This window comes from Populus euphratica, unplaced genomic scaffold, assembly GCF_000495115.2.
Source record: "Populus euphratica unplaced genomic scaffold, PopEup_1.0 scaffold565.1, whole genome shotgun sequence".
Classification (NCBI taxonomy): Eukaryota; Viridiplantae; Streptophyta; class Magnoliopsida; order Malpighiales; family Salicaceae; genus Populus; species Populus euphratica.
This window is the reverse complement of record NW_011500437.1, coordinates 3,430-13,297: the sequence shown is the minus strand read 5'-3', so window position 1 is coordinate 13,297 and position 9,868 is coordinate 3,430. Positions and strand designations below refer to the sequence as shown.

General features: G+C 30.4%; 1 protein-coding gene across 3 annotated transcripts; it reads right to left on the bottom strand.

The window, feature by feature from the left end:
• Positions 1-1,611: 1,611 nt before the first annotated feature.
• LOH1 (RNA-binding CRS1 / YhbY (CRM) domain protein) lies at positions 1,612-4,184 on the bottom strand. 3 transcript variants are annotated; one of them, XM_011011299.1, is made up of 4 exons: positions 3,985-4,184; positions 3,427-3,742; positions 2,646-3,053; positions 1,612-2,428 (listed from the first exon to the last, which is right to left on the bottom strand). In XM_011011299.1, exons 1-4 carry the CDS (start codon positions 4,101-4,103, stop codon positions 1,856-1,858), a joined length of 1,416 nt encoding a protein of 471 aa, XP_011009601.1. In that variant the 5' UTR covers positions 4,104-4,184; the 3' UTR covers positions 1,612-1,855. The 3 variants fall into 3 exon arrangements, with proteins under 3 accessions (XP_011009601.1, XP_011009602.1, XP_011009603.1); XM_011011300.1 differs by having other exon boundaries at positions 3,427-3,739; XM_011011301.1 differs by having other exon boundaries at positions 3,427-3,717; positions 3,985-4,114.
• Positions 4,185-9,868: the final 5,684 nt, after the last annotated feature.

The following is a 9,868-nucleotide window of genomic DNA, read 5'->3' as shown; positions in this document are numbered from 1 at the left end:
CATCAAATGGTGAAAAAGGGCTTGATGAGAATTTATTAAGGACATTGTAAACTTTGGCTTGGACTAGTAAATAATGTAATATTCAAGACCAATTTGGTGCTTGACGTATGGATGTAGGCTTGTTAAACCATATTAAAAACCAAGTGTGCAATTTATATTCCTATACTCTTTACTTTAAGCACTTTAATTAAATTATTGACTAATTGTGTTTAATTGAGTTAATTACAATATTTGTTATTATTAGTAGAACATCTAATTCACCCATTCATAGGTATTATTATTGTCTTAATCTTAGAACAACAATATTCGTTGTAATTTGTTATATGCAATTTGATTTAGTCCATAGTCCTAAAATTATTTGCTTCATTGGTGATTAAACTTATGAACTTAACGTCTAGTTGTTCGATAGACTTGTGTAAATTAGGTTAGCTCGATGTTTGGGCTGACAACACCAAATGTCCTAGGAGCAAACATTATTTAGAAATTGTTGAATTTGCTTCATTAGTGATTAAGCTTGTGAAGTCAATGTTTAGTTGGTCAACTGACTTGTATAAATTAGTTTAGCTCGATATTTAGGCTGATAACACTAAGAGTTCGAGCAAACATTATCCAGAAATTGCTAGACTTGAATCTCTATGTTTAAGGCATGGCAGAAAACCAAGCAAATGACAATCTTGGAACCATGTTGAGAATATATAATTATATTAAGTCCTTGTTTAAATTATTTTTTAAAATTTGATAATATCATAAAAAGTAAATTGAAAAACACTTTTTCAATGTTTGACAATATCCTAAAAAATAAACTGAAAAGTAACACTTTCTTAATTAATTTTTTTCAAGTTTATTAAAAAATAAAAATCAAATTAAAAAAAAAATCAAGTTTATTAAAAAATAAAAATCAAATTTTTTAAAAAAATAATTTCATAAATTATTTCACATAAAACAAATAGCAATAAAAAAATAAAGACTAAATTTAACAAACAACAAAGTTATTAATTTTTTTCAAGTTTATTAAAAAATAAAAATCAAATTTTTTAAAAAAATAATTTCATAAATTATTTCACATAAAACAAATAGTAATAAAAAAATAAAGACTAAATTTAACAAACAGAAAGTGAATTATATTGGAAGAAGAATTTAATTTTATAAATTATTTTAAATAAAAAAATATTAATAAAAAAATAAAAACCAAATTTGAATGATAAAAAAAAATTAAAGAATGATGGAATTAAAAAAAATCTAATTTCATAAATTATTTGAAATGAAATAAATGGTAATAAAAAATAAAAATCAAATCTAATAGATAAATTAAAAAATTTCAATTAAAAAATTAAATAAATAAATAATAATATAAAAATAAACATCAAAGTTAATATAAAATAAAATTAATTTAAATTATAAAAAATAAAATTGAAAGGAAAAAAATTAAAATAAAAGATCAAATTTAATATAATTAAAAAATAAAAGATATTTTTTATTTTTTATAATTTCTAGAAAATATATTTAATCTAAAATAAAATCAATTTTTAAAAAAAAATTAAGCTAATTTTTTTAATTAATTTTTCTAATAATAAATAAACATAGAAAAATATAAAAAATGATTAGTTGCCATGAAGCATAAAATAGGACCTAAGTAATCACCATAACTACGTTTCTGAAGTTCCAAGTTATGTTTACAATAAAATACGAAAAGCTACATCATATTCTAACACATTTTGCAAACATTTCTATCAAAATGGTTTTAAATGAGAAAAAAAAAATGCAACGCCCATCAAATAATGCTAGGCCTCACGTATGAACTAGTAAAGAAACCTATCGTCCGGAATGATGACCGCTGTCATAAGTCAGTCGTCTCCTATCTCTTCTTTCTCTTTAAAAGAGAAGCAGCACGGAGAAACATGCGATCAACCTCGTCAAAGGATGGTGAATCGACATCTACCCCTGTAGGGATATCCACATCTTTCCCCGATGTCACTCCCTTTTTTGAGCCCAGAGATATTTGGCGCAAGTGCACCTCAAAATCTTCAGGCTCTCCGTCTGCTTCAACTGAGAACTTTTCAAACTCTTCCAAATAAAGTGGACGCTTTGATGTCTCCTCCGTGTCTGCGTCAGAGTCAGTCTCAAAAATGTCTGATAGATCTTCCGAGTCTGATGCGATCCCTAAGTCAGTATCAGGGCCATCCTCAGAGCCTTCATCTTGCCTATCAATGATTTCTTTCAGCTTTTCTGAATTCTCCAATTGCTTGCTTGAAATGCTCCTAGATTCTGCACCATCAGTGTCGGTCTCCGGGGTTTCTTCGGTAGGTTCAGTTCCTTTTCCAACTTTTCCTCCAGCCCGTGCATGAAGCAACTCAAGGTCCTGTTGTAGTCTTGGTATGTACCTCCTGAGAGCCCTTAGACCATCCCTGCATTTTGACTTATCCAAAGCCTGCACAAGGTTTAGAGGAGAGAAGAAATCAGCTCATGGAAGGCAAGATCTAAGGCTTTAAGATCTCTCTTATCAAATAACAAGATAAAAAGTGAAACTTTGTGCATGCATTGCATGCTTCTACATGAAGACCTAAAATAATGATGATGGATATTCATCCAAACCCAATTTCATAATCAGTCATTAAGGCCTTAGAAAATAAAAGGGAAAAAAGAACCTTCTTTCTGGAGAGAGTGACCCTGGGTGACATAATCTCTGTTGGTGGTTGGGAATAGTTCTTCCCTCTGTACATGATTATTGTGTTCTCTTCATGAATATCCAGCACAATCCCTCCAGTGAATCGTGCCAGTTCAGCAGCAATCTCCTTCACTTCCTCTGGAGTGAATGTCTTTACCACCACTTTCAGAGTCTGATGTTTCTTCCAGTGCAAGTGCATGTTAAGAATCACACCCTGGTATATTCCCCTTCTGCCGACGGGCACATAATTCTTGCACTTAAGGCCCATCTTTAAAAAGAAGAAGTGCTCTTCTGGAGTCAATATCTCTGGATCATGAGTTGCTTCCGATGATTCTTTTGGTTCAATCTTTTTCAAAGCTTGAACAAGCCTTTCTTCTTTCCTTTGAGCCTGCAGAAAAAACAAGCTAAGCCACAAGATACATTGAAGCAGATCACAAGAGCTATACAGTAAACATTTTGAAACAAAATAAAAAACTCAACTACACAGTAAATCTCCGCAGCACCCCACCTCAATCCCCGAACCAAAAAATACGAAGAAAAAAAAACATAACATTCAACAAAAGAATATTATGAAGCTACCAAACCAGAATACATCAATCTCAAGGTGTCTATAAATATGGTAAACTAGAATACATCAATCTCAAGGTGTCTATCAATATGGTTGAAGCAGCTCAAATTAGAGAGAATAACAATGGGCTTGGATTTTCCTAATCTATTATACTCACTATATTTCACATTAAATCAACAACACCAAAACTCACCTTTCTCAACTTGTATAAGATTTTCTCTTCAGCTGTCATTCTCTCGTACTCCTTCTTCTTCTTCCACCTGAAGAACTTTAACCACCTCACCACCGCTCGTTTGCCTTTGAGCTTTGGTCTCTTCACTTTAATATCACTACCACTAAAGACCGCCGCGGTTTTCTCAAAATTTTCGGTTGGCTCCACAACTTTGTCAACATTGTTTAGAGATGGACAAGAGTGAATATATAAATGACCCACCAAAGGAACAAGATGCCCTTTAACGTTATACACTGGTCTCTGACCAAGAACCTTGCACATCACATCAACCAAACTACTAAACCATGAGTTTAATTAATCTTCACTAAAAATTGAAGTTTACTGAAAAATGAAAAATTCAAACCTAATCAAGAAACACTGCAGGTAAAATTTATGTTTCTTTTTTCTTTTTCCAGAATTCAAGAAAAAAGAAAGAGAAAATGACAGAAGCCTAAGTGAAATGCACACTTCACAGGCAAAAATAAATAACCTAAAAAAAAAAAAAACAGATAAAAAGCAAAAGGGAAGGGAGGAAGTTACCTGGTTCTATAATGAAATGAATTGGAAGAGATTGAGAAACGATTTGGGTGGAAATTCTTAAGTTGGTGAGACTTGCAGAGACCAAGAGATTCTAAAGTTATAAACCTCTTCACCGCCATTTTTCTCTTCTCCACGCTCCCCTTTGGCAGCCACAGTCCGTTCTGCCTTCTGAACGAGCGAGATTGTTTTTAGGATTGAGTAATGGGCTAATTTAGCCAAGAATACGCGATGCTAGCCCTACGGCAAAAGAAACTAGGCCCAGAATATTAGTGGCTGATTTAGGTATGATTTAAAATATTTTTTTTAGAAATATTTTATATTAAAATAATATAAAAATATTTATTTATATCCAATCCAAAATAAAATTTAAATTTAAAATTATTATTCATATCTGATTCAAAATCTCAATAAATATTAATTTTTTATATCAAAATCAAACTCAATTAGATTTCAAATCTTCAGGGTATCTCCATTATATAATAAAATAGGAGATATTCAATTTTGTAGAAGTTAAAAAGAAAAAATAAAAGGTTCAAGAGCAAATGGCTTCTTCAACCATTGTCACTTGCATTGTTGCATGGCCAAGGATAGAGCTAAAAGGCTACTAAGACCATCAAAGGAGAAAGTGGGATGTCCTCTTTTTCACTAATTTATACACCTAAATAAAAAGGATTTTTTCATTGATGATATATACATAGAGAGAGAGAGAGTAAGGTTGAATATATATACCCAACTCAAAAAACAAGCTTTTTTATTTCAAGTTTTACCACATAAAAAGAATTTTTATCTATTTATATTGGGTAAAATAAACATACTTCAAGTTCAAAGTAAAATACCATCCTTGATTTTATTATATTAAAAAATACATATATTAATAGAATAAAATAGAATAAAAATTACAAATAGAGTTATTAACAATCTTGTCACATGATCATAAGTTTTTTATTCATTTTTTAATAACTTGTTTTTTTATTAATATTAAATAAATATTAAAAAAACTAATAAAACAATCCATTTAAACAGATTTGTCATTACTTTATTGATAAATTAAGAAATAAAAGTCACTATGCTCTAGTTGAATAAAAATTTAATAGTAATAATAGTAAGTAATTTAACAATAATTAAATCTTAACTTCCCAATAATGATAACATATGCAATTGTCAAAACTCAAGATTACCTTGGCAGCCATCTGAACACTATTACATCTCCAAGGAAAAATAAAACTTAGCAAAATTACTTGCAATACTGTTTATTATTAATTACAAGAATTTTTTACATTTCTCTTCAAAATTCAAATATTGTTCTTTTCTAAAATTTCTAGATAATTATATGTTATTGTTAAGTTTTACAAATCCAAGTAGTTTAGAAATATAACTCTCGAATTGGATAATTGGTTGGTCCTAACAATCTCATTTATCCTTTTTATCTAAGGTGGTTGATAACTTAAATTTGGTGCTTTATAAGTCAAAGTAGCTTACAACTAGTACCTGCAAAATATCCTCTTTGGTGAAGTTGAGAGCTCTATGATGCTTAAATAAATACTCAAGTAATTTTTATACCTTGAACATCTCTATTTTGAATCTCCTTAAATATGCCTGTGTAAACTCGTTCTTTTGTTGGGCAACGTTGAAAAGCTCTGTGAAGGTTTTCTTAGTAGGTATGTTGGTGTTAAAGCATATCATTAGTAGAAAGTGGGATGTCCTCTTTTTCATTAATTTATACACCTAAACAAAAAGGATTTCTTCATTGATAATATATATAGAGAGAGAGAGTAAGGTTGAATATATATACCCAACTCAAAAAACAAGCTTTTTTATTTCAAGTTTTACCGTATAAAAAGAATTTTTATCTATTTATATTGGGTAAAATAAACATACTTCAAGTTCAAAGTAAAATACCATCCTTGATTTTATTATATTAAAAAATACATATATTAATAGAATAAAATAAAATAAAAATTACAATTAGAGTTATTAACAATCTTGTTACACGATCATAAGTTTTTTATTCATTTTTTAATAACTTGTTTTTTTATTAATATTAAATAAATATTAAAAAAACTAATAAAACAATCCATTTAAACAGGTTTGTCATTACTTTATTGATAAATTAAGAAATAAAAGCCACTGTGCTCTAGTTGAATAAAAATTTAATAGTAATAATAGTAAGTACTTTAACAATAATTAAATCTTGACTTCCCAGTAATAATAACATATGCAATTGGTCAAAACTCAAGATTACCTTGGCAGCCATCTAAACACTATTACATCTCCAATAAAAAATAAAACTTAGCAAAATTCTTGCAATACTGTTCATCATTAATTACAAGAATTTTTGACATTTCTCTTCAAAATTCAAATATTGTTCTTTTCTAAAATTTCTAGATAATTATATGTTATTGTTAAGTTTTAAAAATCCAAATAGCTTAGAAATATAACTCTCGAGATGGATAATTGGTTGGTCCTTACAATCTCATTTATCCTCCTTATCTAAGGTGGTTGATAACTTAAATTTGGTGCTTTATAAGTCAAAGTAGCTTACAACTAGTACCTGAAAAATATCCTCTTTGGTGAAGTTGAGAGCTCTATGATGCTTAAATAAATACTCAAGTAATTCTTATACCTTGAACATCTCTATTTTGAATCTCCTTAAATATGCTTGTGTAAACTTGTTCTTTTGTTGGGCAACGTTGAAAAGCTCTGTGAAGGTTTTCTTAGCAGGTATGTTGGTGTTAAAGCATATCATTAGTTTGGCACATAGGTCATTAAAACTTTTAATAGAGTTTGGTTCTAGGTTGTTGTACCAAACACGCGCAAATCCTTTAAAGGTAGTAGGGAATATTTTGCACATTGAGTCATGATTTTAGATGATCAACTCCAAGCTATTGCACATATTTTGCATATGCTCCCCTGGGTAGGTCAAGCCATTATAGTTTTTCAAACTCATGCTCATGGACAAATAATCCTCATGGAGTCGAGTGTTCAAATGTTTGAACAATAGGAGAAACCCTCCACTAATAGGGGTTATAAACATTCCCTTAAATATGCTCATGCATAGACTGTTTTTTAGTTTTTTTTTTTTCTATTGGGATCTTAGAAGCCTGAAGAACTTGACATAGAATGATGGTTACAATAACCAATGTCGATCTCATAATAACTAGGAGAGTGCGTTCAAAGTATTTATGTATAGGTATAGGAAGTACATAAGTAGTCTCTTAAGAAACTTTTAGAAATGTTATTTTGTCTAGTCTCATCTAGATAGCGTAATTGTCTACATGCTCTTGGTACAACAAGTTGTTGTTATAGAGGTGAATGCAGAGATGTAACAACTTAATGAAAAGGAGCCTTAGTCAGTGGTGTGGATTTTATTTTTTTATGCTTGTTAATTTCTTAGAACTATTTGGTCAAGGAGTTATATCTTCTCTATCAACTGTTAAAGGATTGGCTATGCGAGGGTTGATGTATCTACTACAGCATAAAGATCAGTAAATCATTTTATTCCAAAAGTGTTCTAATTAACTACCATTAAAACAATATCTAAGGAAAATCGTATAACAATAAAATTATTTATGACTTTTTATAAACTGTTCCCACAAACGGTGCCACTAATGAAGTTCTAAAAATCTAAGTAGCCTAGCAATAAAGCTTCTAGGTCGGATAATCGATTAGTCAATTGGTCCTAACAATCTGAAGCATTCTCTCTAGCCAAGATGGTTGATAGCTTGTATTTGGTGCTTTTCAAGCCATGGTGGCTTGCAACTAATACTTGTAGAAGGTCCTTTTTGATGGAGATGGGGACTCAATGATGCTTAAATAAATATCTTTTTATAATAGAAAAATACAAGAATATTTTAAAGAGAAATGCTTTGAAAATATATATGTAATAGAGAATGAAGATTATAAAACTTTGTTTTGGAGGTTTCATGGTGTATTTATAACCCATAAGTCTTATCCTTTTATGAAAATAAAGGTATGGAGTGTAATTTTATCTTGATAGCATTCAATGAGATATAAATATAATTTATATTTATATTAATGTTGGAGAGAAATATAATGGGTCATTGGAGGACTTTTATACACTTAAAAAGTATAAGGAGATTAGGGTTCAAGACGTCAATTATAGCTGGCCGATGAAGGTGGAGCTATTTTCCTAGAATAACCCTAAGAGAGGACGATCATCCTTTAGGGCGTGCCCCAAGTGGGATGGTTATCCCTTTGGGCATGGTAATGAAGGATAATTATTCCCTTGGATGTGCCTAATAAAGGATGATCATTCCCTTGAACATGTTAAAAAAGGATATGGCATTCCCTTGAGTATGTCAAGAGAAGATGGTTGTTACCTTAAACTTGGCTATTTGTTAAGTCTAAGTACTTTGAACTTGTCAGACTACAAAGTTTCGATACCTTGGGTCTGCTATGTTTGCTAGGCTCACGTTATCTTTGACTTGGCTAACTAAAGTCTAAGTACCTTGGATTTAAAGTAAGGCCAAGTTGAAATACTTTAGGTCTGGCATGTTCGTCAGACCTATATTACCTTAGACTTGGTGGATAGATAAGTCCAACTACTTTGGTTCTAGCATGATTGTCAAACTCACATTATTTTGGATTTGATTGACTGACCAGTCCAAGTGCAATGGACTTGATTGACTACGAAGTTTAAATGTCTTGGATCTTGCATGTTTGTCAGACCTATGTTATCTTGGATTTGAATATATGTCAAGTCTAAGTACTTTGGGTCTGGCAAATGTTTGTCAGACCCACATTAACTCATTTCCTTAGGGGTGCCCAAGGAAGGATATGCATTTTATTAGGTGTGCCAAGAAAAACTGATTATTCCTTTTGGCATGACAAAAGATTATGGTAATTTTCTTGAGCATGCCAAAGGAGGATGATTATTATTGTCATAACCTAATTTTTTACAACACAAATTCATTAAAAAAAGAAAGAAATGAAAATAAATAAAGAATAAATTGAAGTTGGGGTCAAGACAATACAAACTAAGAATTTTGATGACTAATTAGGGTGGAATTATAAATTTAGGGAGTCATTTTTATAGAAATTGAAAGAATTGATAAATTTAGGGACTTAATTAAACTTTAATTTAGTTTAGATAATGGAACTGAGAGCTTAATTGAAGAAATATTAAAATTCAAAGCTGATCAAGGTTAAAATTACAAGAAATTTAAGTCTAAGAACTAAAGTAAAAAGGGGGGTATAGGGAGTTTAATTGATTTTTTCATGGGTAATTTTGAAAAAAAATAGAAGTTTAAGAGTTAATTAAAGACTAAATTGATTAAATTAAAAACCAAGGATTGTTTTGTAAAGAACACCGAAATACAGGGGTTCAATTGAATTGATTCAGGAAAAAAAGGAACAAAAATAAAAAGGACAAAAGAAGAGAAAAAAAAGAACAGAGAAGAAAGAGGACAAAAAAAACATAAGAATATATATATATAAGGGGGGAAGAGAGATAGAGCATGAGAAATGAGGGGATAAAGAGTAACAAATAAAAGGACGTTGATTGGCCAGGTCATCACCAACCTCTTCATCTTCGATCTTCAAGCTCCAAGTTAATACTTTATTTTTCTTTTCTCATATTTCATTTTTAATTACATTAGTACTGTTGCCAATCGATAGTGCCCGCGTTTGCCACCAACTCAAGTTAATGGTCAGGTTAGTTCTGTTGGGTCTAGCCTAGCCAATACAACTAGGCTAGATCCAACCAAAAAAATAGAGAAAAACCTTGTTTTGATGTTAGGCCGGGTTTGGGGCTTGAGGCCTAGCCAATCCGAATTACTTTGGGTTAAAGATGTGTTTGAAAAAATACACTCTTATGCCTTTGACATTTATTTTATTCCTCTTTTATATATATATATATATATAT

Coding starts and splice junctions, on each gene's coding strand:
- LOH1 (XM_011011299.1), bottom strand. CDS start 4,103: ATGGCGGTGAAGAGGTTTATAACTTTAGAATCTCTTGGTCTCTGCAAG. Junction 3,743..3,984: donor TCATTTCATTATAGAACCAG/GTAACTTCCTCC, acceptor CTCATGGTTTAG/TAGTTTGGTTGATGTGATGT. Junction 3,054..3,426: donor TCTTATACAAGTTGAGAAAG/GTGAGTTTTGGT, acceptor TTTTTTCTGCAG/GCTCAAAGGAAAGAAGAAAG.